Here is a 22,169-nt window from a genome sequence, read left to right as displayed (position 1 = left end):
GTTTAGCTCCTCCGTGTGAAATCCTCCTCTGCCCTGACTCTCTCCATCTCCCTACTGCACTTTGGCAATTAGTCCTACTGCCTGAGCGCCATAGACGGTAGGAAAACCACTGCTGCTGCGCTGACATCTCTTCTCCATCCTTTGGGTCATGTTTCTGCTGTACACAGGACACTTGGCGGTGACCTCACAGCTAGGTCAGTCAGGCGATAACTAAATGGATGCCCAAATCTCACAGATAATGATGGCAGCAGCACCCCCAGGTCTTGTAGGTGTTTTGACACAATGAACAGCCCATCTCCACATTCACTCCTCCACATATGTTCTCTCTATTTTTCATTCGCATGTGCGCACGCACACACACACACACACTCTCATGCACACACTCACACTCTAAAGGAAGTATAGGTAGGCTTAAGGTACCAATCTAAAAAACTACATAGGGACATTCACAGCACTGAACACACAGATTTTGGAAGGAAGTTCAGGTTATTACCAAAGCAAATGTCAAAAGTTCAGTCTGATTGGAGCTAAACTTAATAAATCTTTACCATGTTGGGAGCTATATGACAGACATTTAAGCTCTGATTATTTACTTAGAAGACGGTGAAAGATAACTGGACAGGTTTCCCTGTTGGCTACATTTCAGTGGATTTATAAAGGTCAGTACTGAAAGAATCAACGCTTTCACAGGCTTGTCAGGATGGTAAGAGCCTCTGAGTTGGGACCATGTCAATTTCTTTTTTTCATTTTTTTATTAGTACATGTTTGCAGTACATAATGATTCTATTCATTGTGGGGACAGGGTACATATACATAACACATCTTAATTTTTTTTTTTTGGTCCCCTATTCCTTCCATCCATTCTTTCTCCTTCCATCTCTTTGGACCATGAGAATCTCTGGACTTGCACATGCACACACACACACACACACTTCATATTACATATATCAAAGTGCTCTGCATGCAGCACAAGCAATTAAAATGGCAAGAAGTGGTTGTTAGAGAGAGTCACATCGAATTTCATTCCAGACACAAATGAGTTGCTAAAGAAACAATACAGGAACTGCTCTTTACTCTTTGCCTCTATCAGACCAATTTGTTCACTGCAAATAGGATGCTGATTAGTAGCAATCAACACCTAATTAGCCAAAAATGAAGGTCACATTGAGGTTGAGTACCCTAATTGATCACAGTCTGTCCTTTAAGTGCTCATGACACATGTCTGGACCGTGCTGGCAGTTAACAAACACATCAAGCATGCATACATCATTGCCCGGCAGACTCACTGCAAAGCTGAATTATATGCAACTAAAACACATCCTGACTCAATTCTGATTCTCTGTGTACCACAAAGGGCACCCTGAATACAGTTTTTTTAATCACTATTTTACATTTTAGATTCAGACGCATTTAACACTGTAATACAAATTAGGATTCAGTGTTTGGGGAAGTGAGCTGCATTGAAAGTTAAAACACTATTTTTGCTACGAAGATGATGACTAAAATCATTTATGAAACGCCACAAATAAGCATCATGGGTAAGACTTTCTGTCTTCTCATAGGAATGATAGATTTGCATAGTATAGTGGGAAAACTCACTAACAGAGTAGGAAGATAGTCATTCACTCCTTTACTAATTCATTAATTCCATAAATGCTTACTGGTCACCTATTCTGAATCTATTTTAAGCACTGGGGTCTTAGTAGTGAACGAAACAGAAAAAGTAATCTTTATTCTCAAGCAGTTTGTCTTCTAATGGGGAAGATAGATAACAAATAAAAGACAAGCAAAATGCTGTTGTAAGATAGTACTAAATGCTAGAGGGAAAATAAGATTAGAAAGGAAGCTGGACAGTGAAGAATGAGGTGCTGGAAGATATTGGGACAATTGAGCAAAGATGGTACTTAATCTTACCTATATTAGACAAGATCATATTAGCTGCTGGGTAGGAAAGAGATTATGAAATGGCAAGAGGAGGGAAGAATAGAGACAAGAAGACCACTCAGGAGGCCACTGAGCAATTTAGAAAAGAGAGGCTGGCTCCCTGAATAAGGGAAGAGATGGTGAGCAGTAGGTTGGTCCAGGACATATTTTCAAGGGAGACCAAAGAAAGTAGCTCACAGTTCAAACACGAGTGTGTGTGAGAGGCAACAGAACAATTCCATTGAACTCGCTACTGGTGCTAATTGACATAGAGAATAGTGTTGAGAGTGGGAACATTCTAGGGACAAAGCTAGAGATTAGAAATTCAGTTCTGAACGTGTTAAATTTGAGATACCAACTAAATACTCAGGCAGAGATACTACAAAGGTTTGGAGTTCAGGGACTAGATTTATGTGGAGCTGTAAGTGAGAAAGGGCAGCAGGTAAAATGGTGTTAAACCCATGGTGAGATCATCAAAGGAGTAACTGGAGACTTACAAGAGGACTAAGCTTTGTAGGGAAGAAAACTGCAATGTTTAGAAGAAGATGTTAGAAAGATAAAGAGGGCTGGGGAGGTAGCCCAGTGGCACAACACCTGCCTGGTAAGCGCGAGGTCCTGAGTTTGATTCTCAGTACCAAAAACAAGAAAGATAAAGAGAAATTAGCGGAGGAGATTAATGGGGAGCAACCAGAGTTGAGAAGAAATATGGGAGAATACTGTATCTTGAGAGGCAAGCAAGGAAGAATTGGTTAAACATTGTTTCCAGGTCAAGCAAATGTAGACTGAGAACTGACCATCAGTTTAATAATAAGGAGGTCAATGGTATTGGTTGAAGAGAACTAGACTAGAAATAAAAGTCTGGATGAGATACAGTAACATGGACAATCTTTGAGGAGTTTTGCAAAGAGAAAAAGAAAGAAAGAGTCCCAGAGAAACAGGGAAGCAGGTGGAAAGATTGAGGCTAAGGGGAAAGGTGTGGAACTCTTTTCTAGGAGAATAGATCAGCGAATGGACAGTGGATGTGTAGCATGGTTGTAGGATGACGGCATGGAGGACACTCTTGAGGTAAGGCCCTGGATTTAAAGGATTGTTGTTGGTTGTTTTTTCCCAAGAATGTGCATAGTCTCAGGCATGGAGTAAGCAGAGAGCTACACTTCATATGGATGACGTTTTGGCAGGGAAGTACAACCTAGGGAGAGAGGACAAAGGAACTGGGTGTGGCTTTAACATGGGATTGTGGCATCTAAGTTAGGCAGAGGCAAGTAACAACATAAAGGAAATGGAGGAAACTTTGAAGAGGTAAGGCTCAGTGCTTTACTGTTCAATGCTAGTGCCATAGAAGAATCACTAGAGCTGGAGTATTAGAGATTGCAATGATCAGATACTGCAATGCTTGGAGCTGAGATGACAAAGACAGGTAACCACTGGAAATGACAAGGTTGTTTTCACCTTAGGCAAGTACACAGAAGTGTGATAGAACTGACATAGAATAAATAAAACTTCAAGTCTTCAAGGGAGATGAAGAAACAAAGAAATACAACAGATCTACAAACCAGTTCTAGGAAAGTCTTTAGGTATGGTATTGACACATGGAACCAGAAAACAAGTTGGGCAGAAACTGGTAAGATTTTGAGGTCATCAAAAATGTCAAAAAAAGTATGAACTACTCTAAACAGTAATTTATTGTTTAAAATAGTCTCTGAGGAACTAACCTTGCACAACAGGAAGTGCCCTTGAGCTCTATGGCCGTCGGGAGGACCTACTGTGCACTGCTCAGCCTGGTGGCTAATGGACGGGAAACAGCCTCCCTGGTGGCTGAACAGAGGACCATAGGAATGGGTAAGAGAGTTCCGCTGAGAGAGCGTAGTCCGGGTCAATAAAGGGACTGTTCTCCATCACCACGCACCAGGCAGTGCTGTGCATGTATCTCTTTTCCCTTTCGGAATGGGAGAGTTATTCTAATGTTTCTACCTGCTCCTTACCAGGCAGTTAATGTCAAGATCCGATGGAGAAAACCATGCATCACGCACAGATCCTGGACTCTGAGTTAAAGACAGTACTCTGTGGGACTCTGAGTTCTCCTTTTGGAAGAAGAGCATTCTGGACACCAGAGGCGAAGCCATGGAAGACACAGCTAACTGTCCATTGAGGTTTGTGCTTCTTGATCCATGGTAAGAAGAAGCAGTTTAGCTCACAACTGCCATGCTCGATTTCTTCCTACTTGCATCTAGGTGTGATCACACCTATTTTATCTCTGTGGCACATGGGTAGAATTGCTATCTAACTCTCCTGACCCAAGGCTTTTAGGAGTGGTGCTTTATTTATCCTTGCTGTCTCCTTCTGGCATCTGGGTGCGGGTGATGAAGAGGACTGAAAGGATGGCAGAACCACGAGATAAAAGGAACCTGGGGGAGACTGATTCACTGGACAGAAACACCTGCCTTGTACTGTTAAGTGGTCAAAACAAACATTATTATGTTAAGTCACTGAAAAACTGGAGCTTATTGTAGGAGCTAGCTTTACTTCTCCCAATACAGTATTAATGTTGAGAAAAATATATTTCTTTGGGCTTGCAGTTATTTTTAAGAGTACATATTTGCATAAAATAAATACTAAGGTTCCTTAGCAATTCTATAATAATCCCTGTTTAGTTTCGATTGCATATAAACAAAACTGAGATAATACCTGTGTCTTACGACCACACATACATAGGACTCAAGTCATGTTTCTGAATTCTTTTATCTCAAAGTGTTCAGACCTACAACTGCACCAGGGAGGCATTTTTTTCCTTACCTGTGTGGTAGGGCACTGTAGGTTTATCATCACAGAGGGACTGGTACATCTTAGCAGGTTAAAATAAAACAAAATAGTCTTGTTCCTGTTTAGAAAACACATTTAAAAACTTTTTAGTCACCGCGGAAATGTTCTGTAATATTTCAGACCCCAAACGTTCTTAATTTATGACCTTTAAAAATTAATTTAATTTTCTTTAGACTGCTACAGCGTGTTCTCACACTCCTCTTTAAGCTGTCTAATGATTAAAGCATCTTTTTTTATTTTAAAGAAAAAACAATAGTAAAATAACAACAATGACAAAACAAAACAATACAGGATTTCAAAACAAGATGATAAGAATTAACAATGGTTGTTATATATTGTTATCTTCAGTAAAGTTGCTCAGATTATCAGATATAAGAATGCAAGATTGAGCAAACAATTAAAAATAATAACAAGTAATAAAAAATTAGAAATGATACAGAGCTTCATTAAACAAGATGGTAGGAATTCAGCAATGGCTGTTATATTGCATATTGTTGCCTTCAAATTTGTTGTTCCAATTACCAGATATAAGCACAAAGCATCTTTTTATAATTGTAAAAAGTTGAACTAGTCAAATTGTCCACCAGCAAAGGGTTGGTTAAACACAAAATTGTACATTCATGAGTTGGAACATTATATTACTATGGAAAATAATGTTGTGGAATATGTTTAACCGGTAGAGAAATTAGTAATACATTAATTTTAGGAAGCCACTTATTAGAGAGTATTAAAATATGCTTGATTATAACTATACAAAAAGGTAGAATAAACTACATGAGCAAATACTGTCTAAATGTTGGGTTATATTTGTTTAGGTTTTTTGTGCCTTTATGGATTTCCTAAAAATCAACATTGTAAACTTTGGTAGTCTGTAAAGAGATAAATACTTTGATTGGTATTTTCTCTATTGAAAATTATAATTAGTAGCAGAGTAATGGCCTCTGACTGTAATTAACCATGAGCTATGAGTGGACTACTCCTCTGTCATTTGACAAGCCACTGCTCTGTATTGAATCTCAACTTCCTCATCAGGCAAATGAAGACAATACTAGCCCTGTCTACATCAAAGTGCTACTGGGAGGACCTAAGACAATGCATAGTGTAAGAGAAGTAAATGCCCAACCTTAGCATATGTAAATAAAACTCGAGGTATTTATTGAAAATCCAGTTTCCTGACTCCTCCTTGACCTTGAGAGCTCACCTGTTTGGATACGGAGCCCAGGAATTAGCATAGCTTCCCCTAAGATTCCCAGTGGATTTAGATATATAGGTGATTCATAAATCACATCTTAAGAAACATAGCCCTAATTACTCCAGAAGGCTTCCCAGCACTTTATCAAGTCTCCCATTACTCTGACTACATGAATCTAGCTTAAAATATATAATGGGCTGCTAAGCAATGTTTTTCCCACTGACCCAGAATCAGCAAGTATGGCCCATCTAAGGATAAAAAAAATCCTCCACAAGAAATTAAGCCTAGATCCTTCCATTGCTCCTACCTCTTTCCTGCCCTGTCTACACAAGCAAAAGATAAGGAAATGGAGTAGAGAGAGCACAGTTGGGGAGATCTGATACAAAGATCAGAGTTAAGAGGATTATCCCCTCATCACTGAGAAAAGGGTGGGTTGTCTTTACTAATTCCAAATCATAGAAGGTTCTAAGAGAACCTTTGATAGACTAAAGGTGCCCGTGGGAAGGCAGAGCAGAATCTCATTTTCCAATCGAACACCTCCTCTGTGGCAGATCTATCTCTGTGCCTATTTGAGAGGAGAGAAACGAGACCACGGAGATCACAAAGGAGAGAGTTCCGTGGAGCAGAAAGAAGCCACCAGTGAAGCAGTCTGTCCTGGTACGATGTGCAGAAATGCAAACCAGCTTGAGCATCCTTGGTGGTACCACGCCAGATAACAAGAGATTGTGGAGGCAAATCACCAGGACTGAAGCTGAACACATCTGGAAGAGAGCGAGCCAAAGCTGCTAGCTCACATCTAACACCTGCTCAGGAAGGACTTGCCCCAGAAAATTCCTCCCTGCTGTCCATAAGAAAGCCTGTCTTTGGTTTCTTCCTTCAAAGAGAGTATTGATAGCTAGTCAGTTATGTCTCAGCCGCAGTAACAACAGCCTTATGGGACTGGACTGCAGCCATCAAAATGACAGACAAGCCTTCCTTCCTCCTTCCAGCCCTCATAACACGATTAAGGAGACAGAATCAGAGAGGAGAGCAGTGGAGCAGCAGACCAGATACTCTCCGGGCTCCACCTCCCTTGCAGGACCTAACTGGAGTCTGGAAGAAATGACTGAAATTTCAAATTGGACTACGCTAAAGTTTTACCCACAGAAATGTCTGGAAAGCTATGTAATCTCACTGAGATGTCAGAGCAAAAAGGGAAATTGGAAGAAGTACAGTTAAAATCAATGTTAGGAGAAGAATAAGGCCGCGTCGTGTGGTTGTCCCATTGAGTTCAGATGGCTTGCACAGCTGATTATAAATTCACACGTAGGAAGCCCAGTGCTACTTGGGGCTCTGCAAGTGTCGGCTTTGCTTTCACCACTCAAGCAACTGCACCATCCACAGTTCGCGCCGAGCATGTGATTCACATGTGTGCCTAAGCAAATAAGTAAATTATCACACTTCATGGATCATTGGTCTCTTAGGAGAAGGTAAAACTGTGAATGGAAAATCAGTAAGTATCAAGACTCCACCAAAGGTAAAACTGATTTATAAACTGCAAAATGGTACATAAACTCAAGTTATTCACCAGCTGATGTTATCCTCAAGGGTCCGTTCAGATCTTATCCTGCTTTTTATTCCTATCACGCTAGAATGTTAGCCTAGTACTTGGCCCACTCTACCTACTTATTAAACATTGTGAAATGAATGCAACCAGATCCAAAGCAAGGGTTGGTTTTTTTGTTTTTTGTTTTTTTTTTTTTTCAGTCTGAGAATCCTCTTTAATTTTTCAGCACAAATCTATAGTATTATACCAGTCTCTTTGAAATCCCTAGATTTCGGTGGACTTGAGATTCTTTATGTACAAAAGAGACTGCAGCGCTTGCAACTGAACAATTTGGGGGAGGTTATGGAGTAAGTAGCTCTGTGTTTAATGTTAGTTGTGTTTCTACAAGAAATACAAAAAGAAGCACTCCAAACTACAAGTTTAAGATGATGTGTCAAGCTCTAAGGGTCATCTCTGTTCCTGAAACATTGGAACAAAATAAAAGCACAAAAAGAAATAAATCTCATCCAACTAAGAATATGGAGGATGGGATTTGCTCACATTTGCAGAAGAGTTCGACAGTTCCTGGAAGTTAGTGTGCATGAAGGAGTGTGCTGAACAGTGAAGATACCCTACAGGGCTACAGAAAGCCTGGCAAAAGATGTGCCCGTGAGAAAGCGTGACAAATACGCACTCAGGGCTGACAGTGAGAAATGTAGCCAAGTGGAAGGAGATTAACTGTGGGTTTATGTAGTCATCTATAGTGCAAGTCAGCACCCCCGTACTTCTACACCTCCTGGAATTCCAGCATCCAGGGAAAACAGATGCTTCTTGTTGAATGAACCTTCTGAGAATTAGCCAAGGCTTTTGTGAGACTGTGTAACACAGAATACACCACTTCGTGGTGTGGCCTAACGTCTGGTTTCTCACGTGAAATCTGACAGCCAGCATGACCCCATCACCTCACACAGTGACCCAGGGATACGGCAGTCGAAGAAACACACACAAGACTCTTAGCCCGCCTTCCTTTGATAAGAACAGATAATCAACCAGCGTCAAGCGTATAAGAGGAATCAGAAAGTAAGAGAGAAATACTAAGGTAAGGAAACAAAAACTCATGCTGGATGAAATTAAAATAATTAAAGTTATGGTTGACTCAGAGAAATTCAAGCAGCTTATTCACAAAACAAAAATGGGAGGTTACTAGAAAGGAAAATTGAGAATAGGCAGGAGCTTATAAAAATTGAAGAGATGAATGCCATAAAGAATGATAAACCTGAGGCATTTCTAGGTAAATGGATGCAACTTGAGACCATACTCTTAAATGAAATAAACCGGACTCACATGTGTAAACACTGTATTGTCTCTCTGGTGTGAGAAGTTGAAAGAGTAAATAAAGGCCAAAATGCACAATAGATATTGTGCTTTGGGAATAAATTGTTCAGGAGGAAAGAAGAACTAGGGTGGGGGAAGTGGGAAAGGAAGGAAGGGAAAAGGAAAAAATGATTTTAAAAAGGATAAAATGGAAACAAAGCTTTGTAAATAGGGGAAGATGGGTTGAAGGGAGTAGAGGGAACTGGGAAAAAAATAGGCATCAAAGTATATCATGTAAGGGTACAAATTCCATATGATGAATATGACCATTATGTATATCTAAAATGTACGAATAAACAATAAAAAACTGGAAAAAAATGAAAAAATTTAGAATGAAACAAAAAAAGACCTGGAAAATATTTGCAGGAAGAGAGGCATTGGGGTGAATGTTACAAGTAGGACAAATAATTCCAAAAATCAGACCTAATAAAATGTAAGCCGTTGTAAAAATAACAGAAGAAATTTTCTCCAGAGATGATGAGAATTGTAATTAAAAGATTCTTTGAATTATTGAAAGAGTCACTGAAGACTGACCCAAAATAACTTTTAAAAGAAGATCTGCATTAAATCATGAGATTTCACAACACCAAAAATGGAGAAATGACTTTAAACACTTTAAAAGAGGAAAAAGGTCACCACGAGGCACGTGAATCAGGTAGACATTAGATGTACTGATGTACACGTTTGATCCTGTAAGAGAATAAACACTGAAAGTAAAAGATGGAAGTGAAAAGAAAAATGGAGAAAAAGGTAGGAGGGATAATATCCCCCTCCATAAAGAAGAGTCAAGTTACTGACAGAGGTTAGAAGGAGCAAGAAATAGAAGTATTAGTATATTATTTAAAGAGATCACACGGAAATTTATGTGTAGTAATTCAACTGCCAAATATGAGGATCAGGAAAAGAGATCACGTAAATAAGTAAATCTTTGCTTTCCAAAGCTGGCTGTCAGTGGATGCTATCTTTTTTTTTTTTTTTTTTTTTGCAGTTCCGGGGATCAAATTCACGACCTTGTGCTTGCCAGGCAGGCACTTATGCCACTGAGCTATATCCCCAGCCCTTAGTAGATGCTATCTAAAGTTAATAAAGCATAAAATAAAAGTAAGAGTATCATTTAAAATTGTACAAAAATACCAGCCAGATGAACTAAAACCAGAGGGAGAAAACATTATCTCTGTGGAATAAAATTGTGAGTGAAGAGATGTAGGATGGGGGGGCACTGATTTGATTATAAAGCTCTTCACTACTGTTTGATTTGCCTTCATAGGTGTATATTATATTGACCCAAATCTTAAAAATTAAACCAAGTAGGGGACCTAGGTCTGTAGTGTGTTTAAACAGGTTTGTAGGACACTCGGGCCATTTTGTGGGTGAAATTAAAATAATTAAAGTTATGGTTGATTCAGAAAAATTCAAGCACAGAAATCAGCTCTGGGGTGGGTGGGTCTTTCAGTCTCTCTCCTTTGGTAATGGTGCTGCCTCAATTTCAAAGTTTAGCCCAGCCTTTGAAAGCTGAAGTTTTTGTAGTAGCCAGAAGGTGGCATCAAAACCAACCAGGTCCTTGCTTTTTAGTGGAAATCTCAAAGCAAAGGTCTATAACCCAAGCGTCATGAACGACTTCCCTGAAATGGAAAGGCAGAGAAAGTTACACGCAACAGCAAACGCTGCTTTCCTTTGAAGTCTTAGCTTCTTCTGTCTTCTCTATATTTTAGGAAACTCCCAGTGCTTCACCTAGAGTCCTTTTGGCTCACCATAAATAATGCACAAAAGGTCAAATTCTACATTCCAAATATTATTGTACCCTTTCTAAACACAGAACTCAAGTTCAGTTATAAGGAATCTCTTCCAGAGGTGAGAGGTAAAGGACGGGCATAACCTCATCATGACAATACCAAGTACAAATAGTCTAATGGTTACATTTGAACAAGCTTGTCCCGCTGGGTTGGGAATAAGCCTAAACTGTTTACGCATCTGGATGTACATGAATTTCCTTTTGGCATAGAGGCACACACAGTTACTTAAATTATTTAATGAATTTTTTTAACCAGTTCTGTTCAAGACTTTTAGGCGTCAGTTAAACATAAAACCAATCTCACTGCAACTCAAGGGGTGCAGCCTACAGAGTATAGGATTTGAGGTTGGAAAGTGCTACCATTGCTATTTAGTAGTCAAATGGACCTTGGAGAGGACTCACTCTTCTGAATTCCATTTTCCCAACTTTCCACATGAGAGTAATACTACTGATCCACACTTAGCAGTGTTTTTTTTACAAGGGCCTGATAAGACCTTTACATTGACCCCTACCTTTAGGAGAACATCACTTATCTGCAGTAGCCCTTTACTTTCATTCATGTAATAATGTATTTACTACAGTACCAAACAAAGCTGTAAGTGCCAAGGGTATAACAGTGAAAAAGAGAATGTTCCTGATCTCAAGGAATTTGGGGCTCAGTCAACAAATTCATGATTGGGATAAGTTCAGGAAGTGATAAAAACTCAAGTCAGTAAATTGGGATCTTGAAAGAGCCTATAGAAAAGAATGGGGGTGGTGCTTCACATGGAATTGTGAGCACGATACTTATGATTTAGATCTAAAGTATTCCTCCAATATATTCAGAGGTGTGACTTTTGTAAGGAAGTTGGATCACTGAGGCACTACACTCATCAGTGGGTTGATCCATTGATTAGTTCCCAGCTGAATGTGCTGTTAGGAGGAGGGAACTTAGTTGGAATTAGTGGGTGGGATGACATAATAGGGTATGTACTTGTTTCCAACTTCTCCCTTCCCTGTCTCTCTGCTACCTGGCTGTCATGAGTTGCACAATTATCCTCCAACAAGCCCTTCTGCCACACTGTTTCTCCTTAAGAGTCAGCTAACCATGGACTGACTCCTTGGAAACCATAAGCCAAATTAAAACTCTCCTCCTTTTGTTTTTTTTTTTTTGGTTTTTTTTTTTTTTTTTTTTTGGTTTTTCTCCGGTACCAGGAACTGAACTCATCTCCTCCTTTAAATTGCAGGTCTCATGTATTTTGTCCCAGGGATGGGAAAGTGACTAATATACTACCTTAGTCTGAAAGTGCAGCACTGCATGAACACAATAGATTGAAGCCCATGGCTTTTTTGATTCTGTTCTTGAGATTAAGAGATCCCTGAAGAATGGTATAGACATTTCTTATTTATTTGTGTATCTATGAATTTCATATAGGGACCAGTCCATTGGAGGGTCTCAAAAATTGGTTTTGTAAATAGAAAGATGAAAATTTCTCCTAAATTATTACTCTTTCATTTAATTTTTGCATCATTATCAGGAAAACAAAGCTAGGTGGATGTGTCCCATGCCCAATGGTCAAAGCTGAAGGAAGTAAAGTCAGAATTTGACTCCAGGGTGTGTATTCTTGTAATAAAATGTTTATCATTTGTAAAAAGAAGAGGTCTGGGGTCTGGCAAGTGCAAGGTCCTGAGTTCAATTCCCAGTACCAAAAAAAGTCTATAAAAAGAGGGCTTTAATAGCTAAGGTGACTGAGTGCCTCAGCTACTATACTTTTAACTCTTTTATTTTTGAAACTTTGCAGTCAAGCATTTTCGGTAGAAAATTACAATACATATAGCATATAAATAATAAAATAAATATTATTCATAATTTTATTTTGTAATTTTATGACAACTCTGTTTTTTTTCATAGTTAAGAAAGACAATTATTTTTCTATATATTTACTGACTATAACAATTGAAATAGTTCAGGAAAATTTGAAAAAGTGAAAAGAATGGTCTGTTTTTCTTTGGTACCTTATCAGAACTCACAGGAGCCACAAAATCTGATTCCTACCCGTTTTTCAAACAGCAGCTCATTGTACTTTCCTCTTTGTTATACTCCAGCTTCTTAGTCTTCTCTCCATTACCAGAGTATCTCCTGCCTCAGGACTTCTGCACTTCTTGCTTCTGCCTTAAAAGATCATCCCGAGCATCCCTCTTCTCTTCATATCTCATGTCAAAAATAACTCTTCCCCATGAAAGTCCAGCTGGAGTCCCATAACCTGAGAGAACGCTCTCCTACAGCACACCAATCACCCTCTATCAGGGTTTCTTTCTTATATTTCCCTCCTAGCATTTGTCCTTGTGTAAAGTTATCTTGCATATCTATATCTCTATCACCACCCTTCCCTGAACTGAAATATAAACTGCACAATAGCAGATGACTCATTCAACTGTTTGTACTCTACCCTTACTCTTTAGGATACTGTCTGGGGTTAAATTGAGCTCAATAAATATGTAAGTAAATGTAAATGATACTCCTTTCATGTAGAGGTAGTTGCTACAAGCATATGTCTATCCTTTCAGGCTGTTTTCCTTGTGTATACAGGTGCTTTATATATGTGAATATATAGTGTACAAGTATATAAACATACTCACAAATGGAACTAAACTTGTAATTTTTAAAAGAGTTCTTGAATCAACAATATATGGTAAGTGTATTTCCATGCAAAAATATATCAATACACAATAATTTTTAGGGATTAAATGGTATTTTATTATATGATTCCATCATAATTCATTTAATCAACCTAATGATAGGCATGTGAGCTATTTCATTTTATTCTTACTATTGAGTGACACCTGCTACAGTTTGGATCTGAGTGTGCCCCCAAAGACTACATATGTGATGTTCCTGGGAGGTGGTAGGACCTGTAGGACGTGGGGTCTTGTTGGAGGAAGTGAGGTCACTGGGCCATGACCTTGAAGGAGTTATGTGACCCTGGCTCCTTTTCCTCTCTCTTTGCTTCCTGACTGTTCTGAACTGAACATCCCATCTCTGCCACATATCCCTGCTATGAAGCACTGTGCTGTCACAAGCCCAAAGTAACAGGGCCAAGTAACCATGGACTGAAACCTCTGAAACTATGAGCTAAAGTAAACCTTCATGTCTTTAAATTGCTTGTCTTGGCTGTTGTGTCACAATAACGGAAAGCTGACAAACACAGTACTTATAATACTAGGGAATATATTCAATTTCTACCAGATACACCTCTAGGAGGAACACTGCTGAATCGGACAACATACATGTTTGATAAATATTTGATAAATATTATATTACACTATCACCAGTAGGAAATGATGTGTCTATTTCTCCTAAGTGTAGCCAACAGGGGAAATTTTAATCCTTTTAATTTATTTGACAATATATTCGGTAAAATAATATTTATTAATTTGTATTTTATTTTTTAACTGTCATTCAACAGTTAATTAGTGATAAGCATTCTCTATTGTTATTGGCCATTATATTGTTATTTCCTGTTTATGACTTTTGCCTCCTTTTATATTAAATGATCATCTTTTCCTTTTTGATCTTGTAAGAGCAGTTTGTATCATAAAACTTGATCCATTTGTCAGAAATGTTTTTTTAAATAATTTTTTCTTGGTTTACAACTTATCTTTTAACTTTGTTTACAGTGACTTAAGGTGGTGTACTTGTGTGGTAAAATCATGAAACAAACCTAGAAACTATTTTAAAAAACCCAGTAGAATCAACTGTTGAAATTATAAACATAATTTTCAGTGACCCTATTTTATTGCATTAAGTGGATGGTCCATAATTTACTATCATCACATATTGTTGAATATCTGTTTAGATTCCAATATACTTTATTATAAATTATAATTCAATAAACATGTCTCTGTGTTAAATAAGGATTCTCTTTGAATGATCTTTACACACTGAAATTTGTGGTGTCACATCTTTGTTCAAAGTAAGTGGGTCATTGGTTTAGGTATAGAAAACTTATTGTCATAAAAGGCTTTTTAAAATGGCCTGTTTTAAAGAGCTAATGATTTAGAGATTTGTATGATTTTCTTTTTTTTTAACACCACCTGGTGTTTTCTTTGTCCTTTATAGCATGAAAGTTTTTGCAGCAATATCTAAGACTTTCCAAGTTACTGAGGTTAAAATAAGAATTACTATCCTAAAGCAGAATTTAGTCCACTTGTCTGTGATAGGGAGAAGACCTTCTAGAGGGATGAATTTGTCCTCTATAAACTCACCCAAAAATGATTAAGGATTTCTCTCTTCCCCCTCCAAATATCTGGGTTCCTTGATTTCCTAAATGATTGTCCAATATTTGGTAACCATTTCCTGAATCCTTGTTTCAATCTCTTATAATTTAATTCTTATAATTTGTTTAATCTCTTATAATTTAATCCTTATAATAATAAACTCAGTTATGGGGGGACAACATCAGAACAAAATTGAAGTGAAGTGTTCTAAACCTTCTTCATTTTTGGCGGTAGTGTTGGTGGTGTGGGGGCTAGTGTTGCCTTTTTTTTTTTTTTTTTAAAGCATCTCAAGTGAGCTTTTATAGAAACTTAATTGGTTATAAAGAGCTAGGAGATCTAGTAACAATCTCAGGTTGAAAAGAAAGGAAAGAAATGGACCAGAACAAAGGAAACATTTTCTAAAAATGTGCAATTTATGTTTTCTTGGCCACTTGATTTTTAGGTGAAGAAATAAAAAACTTGCTTCAGAAATGAGACTTCTGTTGTGACCAGCCATAGAAAGGACATGTTTTCTCAGCTATCTGGAGGTGTTGACCATAGGAGTTAAGTTGCCCTGAAAATCCTATTGAGTACTGAAGACCTCTGGGTGTAGCCCTCATTTAGAAAGGTAGAATGATTTATCAGTAGGCACTGTGACAAAAAGAATCAAACTACTGCACCAGCTTTTATGTTCAGTTCACAATCTGGTCTGTCAATAATGCATTTTATAAAGTATTTTTTTAAATGGCCATTGAAAAAACTCGCAGGTTCAATTCATTTACGAGTATTACATTTTTACTAAGCAGAGTGCCGGTGCTTTCTAATAAAATGCCCCACGGCAATGACATCGCGTCTTCATTCATCTAGTTTCAAACCTCCCAACTGCTTCCAGCTGTCTGCAGGAAGAGCGGGAAGGAAACCCTCCTTTGTAAAATTCAGTCTTCAGTCCAGTACAATTCGTGGTAAAGTGATTTCTAGGTTTCAGTTTACACAGTTGAGATTTTGTGCACAAAGCAAATTGGCCATACTCACTCATTGGGGGTGCCCTTCTGGCCGCAGAAATGGCCCTGGCTGTCCGTAGGATAGGTCACTCTCCTGGCATCACCATGCGCCCAGGCTAGAGGAACAAGAAAGGACAAAAGCTCTATCAGCAACCTCTGGCTGAAGGCAGTCTGATCTGAGATATTACAATGCACCACTGCAATGCACCCACCTCTCCCCTTAGCCACGGGAGATTATTGATTTTTTCAAAAAGTAATTTCTTAATGAAAAGTAAAATAAAATATGGATGAATCAGTCAGAAAGCACATTTCTCTTATTCTCTCAGGATTTGTCTGGGCTCTCGCCAAAACATGAGGTAATGCACTTAGAAAATGACATTTATTAAATTGTGAGTTAGAGGGCACACTACAAAAGCTTGCTTGGCTAAAATACACTTTTTGTAGGGTTCAAAAGTAAATGACTTCATAACAGAGCCAATAAATTTACAGCTAACAACATGATGCAATGCTTTTGGGTTGTATATAAGTGAAAAACATTTAATTTTTTTTTAAAAAACAGAAACTGCAAACCCCAATTCAAATTGACTAGTTCTGTATAATTTTGTGTGACATGAAGGCAAACAGAAGCAAATGGAGAGCTTATAAATTTACCATATTTTTTGTTTAATAGATGTACCATATGTTTTGTCTAATAATCTCAAGGCTTAATACAAATAGAAAGTATTCTTGTATTTCATGAAAACTGAAGACTTGATTAGATTTGCTATGAAGATGCGGGGCTTTACCTTTGACAAATGTATCACTCCTTTTTTTCCAAGAATTGTAAACTTGATTTGACAACTACATTACAAAAAAGCAGATAGTGGTATCTAAGGACGAGATTGGGTCATATTCCCTTAACTCTAGGTGAGTTTCTCTAATGTTGCCAACTTGAATAATACAGTTCCTAAAAATCTAAGAAATGCACTGGTCTTCTAATTGTTAATTAGAATTGTTAATTCAGAACATAATTGTTAATCTGAATTGTTAATTCAGAAATAGGCACCTACAGAAGCATTGTTATTACATTTTCCTATGCATATGGAAATGTATCTCTTTGTCCTCTGCTTCTTTCAGCGTGTGCCCAGCTATCTTCTTACCCACATTCATTGGATTTGACAGTTTGCATTATAATTCTATCACCCTTATGTATGTGGCCGGTGTGACTTGGAAAGATAAAATTCTGAAGGAGAATTTTAATATGAAAGAGGAATTTTTCACAATATTTTTTCTCATCAATCCAACCCTTTCTGTTCATGTTCGGTATCTAAGTTCCCAGAAAAGCTTCCTTTGTCTAATTCTTTATCCAATGTCACAGAGGCCAAATCAGTTTTATTTCTTAATACATTCTTAAGAAATCTGAACCATTCAGGCAGCTCTCTGCTGCCATATCTTCCTGTCTTTACTTTCCAGAATAAAGAAAATGGACTATAAATAAAGCATTTAAGTGACACCTAATGTTTAATGTATAATGTCTCGAGACACCATTTCATCTGTTTCTTTCCATGCCTTACTTTGTCACATTTTGGCTACACCTAAGAAAGGGAACTAATTTTATCTGACTCTATTTTCTGAAATAAGTTTCTTTTATCTTCATTCTAAATTGTTTTTTCTTATATAATTGTTAATTCAGAAATAGGCACCTACAGAAGCATTGTTATTATAGGTTATCATTACTGTTATTTATTATCTATAACCCTGAACAAATCAGTTATTTTGTGTTCCTAGTTTTCTACATTATTTCTAAAAATATGAGTATAATAATACCAAACCTGTCAGAACATTGAAAATAAGAAAGAAGATAAAGAAGATAGGGTACATAATATGGTGCTTGGTATCCAGTATGGACTCAGTAATGTTAGTTCTTGCCTTTTTCAGGGTTCTCCAAGCAAACTCAGAAACCAGGTCTTTGATCCAGGTAGTTTATTTGGGTGATAATTCCAGAAAGCTTCAGTGGGTATAAGGGAAATGATTCAGAGAACAGATTAAGGGCAGTCCTGGGCAGGTTAATGAATGCGAAAGTGCAGTGGGCAGTTGTGGTCCTACACTTCTAGGAACATCTGTGGGACTACACAGAGTGGCCCATTAGGGTCACAGTAAAACCGCTCATCACAAATGCGAGCAAACTCAGATAGGTTGAGGGGAGCTGGAGTCTGCTCTCAGCAGCATCTGCCATAGTTTTCCCTGTTTCGCCATCTATCAATGAATTTACTAAATAGTCATTATGTGCTCTGTACTAGAAATCAACACCAGTTTATGTCAGAATTCTCCAGAAATACATGACAGGAGAAGAATAAAGTTTGTAGGAGTCTTAGAGAAAGGTGGGACTTAAGAAAGCAAGCCTGCAAAGTTGTTAGCATTTGAACATGTAGCTGAGATCAGGGAAAGAATTACAGGTTGAAGAAATAATGAATTAAGAACTTCGTTGTATTAACCACTGACAACATGTCATGGGCTGTGCTATGTTTATTGCACCCATTGCTTCACTTTGCTCACCTTATTAGTCTCACAGCAATCCCAAGAGCTATTATGTTACTTAAATTTCCTACAGAACGGTGGCTCAGGACTTTATTTTTTAAGATTCCACAGCTTTTGAGTGACACAAACAGGGCTTAAGTTTAGGTGTGTTGCTCCCAAAGGCCTGTGTTTGAACTAGAAGACTACAGGGGCAGTAATGCTGCCTGCCAAGTGGTGGCTTAAGAAAAGAGCTTGTTCCTAGTGGGGAACAAACAACGAGGACATTGGCTAAACAAGGACCAGCAAATGCTGGACGTCTCAGTAGAAAAGGCAGTGATCCTCGCAATTTGGGAGCCTTTGTCATTTGGAGGGAAGAGGTTTGTGCTTGGGGAGAAGGAGATGTCTCCGTAGGGATCTGGAGATCCATGGACAAGGCAGGAGATGAAGATGGAAGAGTCCAGGGAAATGCTCCCCTTGGCTTTCCAGTTTTGAGCTGAGGCAGGTGGTCTCGTTTATGGAGCAGCCTCCGGCATGGAATCTGTGCTGCAGATGGTGCGTGTGTTTGAGCTAGAACATGAAGATCAGAGCTGAGAGCAGCAAAAGAAGAAGAGCAAAAAAAGATGTGAAGCAGCGTTTTGCCTTTGTTCATAGAGGGGTGACTCCTATTTTACTCCCTTTTTAAGAATTTCTGTCTTCGTGGAACTTCTAGAACAGTGCTCTCCATTATCGTAGCTATCGCCATGTCTTTTAAACAGTTTATTAAGTCCTTCAAACAGTTTATCAGAATCAAGACATGCTGTAAGTGCAAAATGCGTGTCATATCTTAAAGGCAGAATGAACAACAATAAAAGAATATCTCAATATTTTTTACATTGACTTCATTTGAAATAATATTTAGTTAAATAAGATATTATTAAATGGTTAGTAAAATCAATTTTACTATTTCTCTTTATACTCTTAAATACAGCCACTAGAAAATTTAACATTATCCATGTTATTCATGTTATATTTCTCCTGGATAGATCTTTTCTAGGACATTTCCTTGCAAATGATAAGGGCTTCTAATATAAGATGGTTAACAGTGCCATAACATCAATGGTTTGTATGCTAGCCATTCTCAAACCCATCAGAACCAACATATCATTTTTATAACAAATATTTTACAATGCCCCTTTTTCAAGCTTGAAGTAATAGTCACTGATAACGTCACTGACCCATGTAATTTTATTAAAAGTCAATATAATGCTCTATTGTAATATAAATGAGAAATAAGTAATGTATAATTAGACAGTATGCACATCAGTAGGCAAAAGCTCAAATACAACTAAATTAGAAGACAAAGTAAAGAAGTCAGGTATTTCAACCTGTAGGCAGAGTCTGTAAAAGTCATAGATACAGTTAATTGTAGGCAAATGTACTAGATCAGAAATTCAAAAAGTACAAATGGGGTAGTCAGTAGTAAGATTTTCCTAAATGAACGAAGCTTAGTAAATTCTAACAAAAAGCACGGAGGGAGAGGAAGAGGGGAGGGAAAAGGGATGGAAAAGAGAGAATTGAAGGGGGAAAATGATAAAAATAGAGCTTTTGTGAGTGGGAAGGGAACCAAGAGTTCAAAGGAGCAGGGAGGGAAGGAGGGGTAGGGCTCAAAAAAATTAAGAAGTGTTCTGTACATGCAGTAACTCCCACAACAAATGTAATCAGTATGTACTGCAAACATGTACTAATAAAAAATGAGAAACATAAAATCTTTCATATTCCTGGAGTATTTATTAAAATCATACAACAGCAACTTCACAATTTTAAAATGGAAGTTCAAGTTTCAAATATTTCAAAACAAGTTTTCACATACAATTTTGGGACATAAGAAAGTCAAGCACAATGCAGAGTTATTTTGGTTATGAAGAATTGCTTGAAATACTGCAAGATGTCTATCTTGCCTGACTTCTACCCCTAAATTTAAGTGTTAATAGCATTCCACCCCAATATGAAAACTGAAAAGTCAACTCAGTTTGCTCACTCTCTAGGTGCTGTTACTGCTTCAGGTGAGAGCTACTAGTCAGTGTTTATTCACACTCTTCAAAACGCCAAAACACAGATTCTACATTGCCTTTTGCCTCCCAGATGCTGTGGGGGGATGCTATCATGGAATTCTTTCTTATCATTAATCCATTTACTTTCACTCAGCTGATTCCCATTGGTAGTAGCTTTCAAATATGCCCATAAATTTTTTGACAGTCGTCCCTCAGAACATCATCCTGAACTCCTCACTCTTTGAATGTGAGCTGGAGTTAGCAACCTGCTCCTAATAAGTGAGATGTGACACAAATGACACTGCATGGCTTTTAAGAGTAGCTAGCAGAACACACTGCAGCTCCCCATTTGCTCTTTTTCCCTTGAAGATCTCTAGGTTTACAGGAAGCCATCAGACAGGTCATGAGGACACTCAGGGAATCCCCCAGGAAAGCTGACATGACTGTCAGCTTCCTGCCCATGCCCTGTGGGTGAAGCAGCCTCAAACACATCCTCTCCACAGTCAAGGCTTCAGTCCCAAGGCTTGGGCTGGCATCTTGGTAACAATGTCATGAAGAATCACCCAGCTGAGCTGGTTCCAATTTCCTATCCCACAAACTGAGATCAGAAACACTTGCTATTTTAAATTGCCATGTTTGAAGGTATTCACTATGTGGCAATACATAAGTATTGTTTACATAGCTTTTTAAAATCTTTTCTATACTCGAAAAAAAATCATCTTTGTCTCTCTCAAATTAGTCACAATGATTAGAAAACAAATCTTCTTCTTTTAAATTCATCATGACAATTTCTAGAATTTTAGTATTTCTTAATCCTTCATGGTACGATTTAGTATACGGAAACTTCAGCTTGATTTAAAATATTCTCTGGGGCCTAACTAGTTACAAAGTACCTTCTACCTATTTACCTTCATTCTTAAAACGAAAGTTAATGTGAAAGCATTATCTTGAAATGCAGGTCAAACTCCCATTCATTTATTTATATTGAACTGCTAATCATACCCTTATTCGCTGAGTCACTTATTCATAGGGTCTTACTTTGTGACAGACACATGTAGACACAGGGCACAGAGATAAACACATATCATATTTAGTATAATAATATTCCTTAATACATTCTTTCTAAGGAAAATATAAATCTTTCTGATTGGCCAGGACAGAGGCTAACTTTATAATCACTGAGAGGATGCAAGAAGTCTGTAGTCAATAAATCTCAGACAGACGAGACTGCAGATGTCAGATGGTTGGTGATTTTTGAAAATAGCTGCCTTCCCTGTATTCCCCTGACCTGTCACCTGAGCTTGGAATTATAGGGAACGCAGCCAAGGTGCTAGGAGAGTGCCCTGGGCTTGTGGCTGCACCCTCTTTCACTCACTGCCATGACTTGGAGAATCTCTGTTTCTCTTCCTCAATAAATAAAAGCAGGGCTGGGGATACAGCTCCGTGGCATAAGCGCCTGCCTGACAACTGCAAGGTGCTGAGTTTGATTCCCAGTACCAAAAAAAAATTAACTTGTTGGGCCGGGGATATAGCTCAGCAGCGTAAGTGCCTGCCTGGCAGGCACAAGGTCCTGAATTCAATCCCTGGTATGAAGAAAGAAAGAAAGAAAGAAAGAAAGAAAGAAAGAAAGAAAGAAAGAAAGAAAGAAAGAAAGAAAGAAGAAAAAAGAAAGAAAGAAAGAAAGAAAGAAAGAAAGAGAGAGAGAGAGAAAGAAAGAAAGAAAGAAAGAAAGAAAGAAAGAAAGAAAGAAAGAAAGAAAGAAAGAAGAAAGAAAGAAAGA

General features: G+C 38.0%; 1 protein-coding gene across 4 annotated transcripts in view; it reads right to left on the bottom strand.

Annotated features, from left to right (window-relative positions):
• Window positions 1-22,169, bottom strand: part of Slc44a5 (solute carrier family 44, member 5) — a 355,454-nt gene that overhangs the window by 34,742 nt on the left and 298,543 nt on the right. For all 4 annotated transcript variants that reach the window (XM_005385229.2, XM_013514352.1, XM_013514353.1 and 1 more), the window contains 2 exons: window positions 15,895-15,979; window positions 4,717-4,801 (listed from right to left, as the gene is read on the bottom strand). In XM_005385229.2, the coding sequence (XP_005385286.1) occupies window positions 4,717-4,801; window positions 15,895-15,979 (170 nt within the window). The remainder of the gene's footprint in view (window positions 1-4,716; window positions 4,802-15,894; window positions 15,980-22,169) is intronic.

Source organism: Chinchilla lanigera, unplaced genomic scaffold (genome assembly GCF_000276665.1).
Source record: "Chinchilla lanigera isolate Chin_1 unplaced genomic scaffold, ChiLan1.0 scaffold00022, whole genome shotgun sequence".
In the NCBI taxonomy this organism is placed as follows: Eukaryota; Metazoa; Chordata; class Mammalia; order Rodentia; family Chinchillidae; genus Chinchilla; species Chinchilla lanigera.
This window is presented reverse-complemented; position numbering and strand designations above follow the sequence as displayed.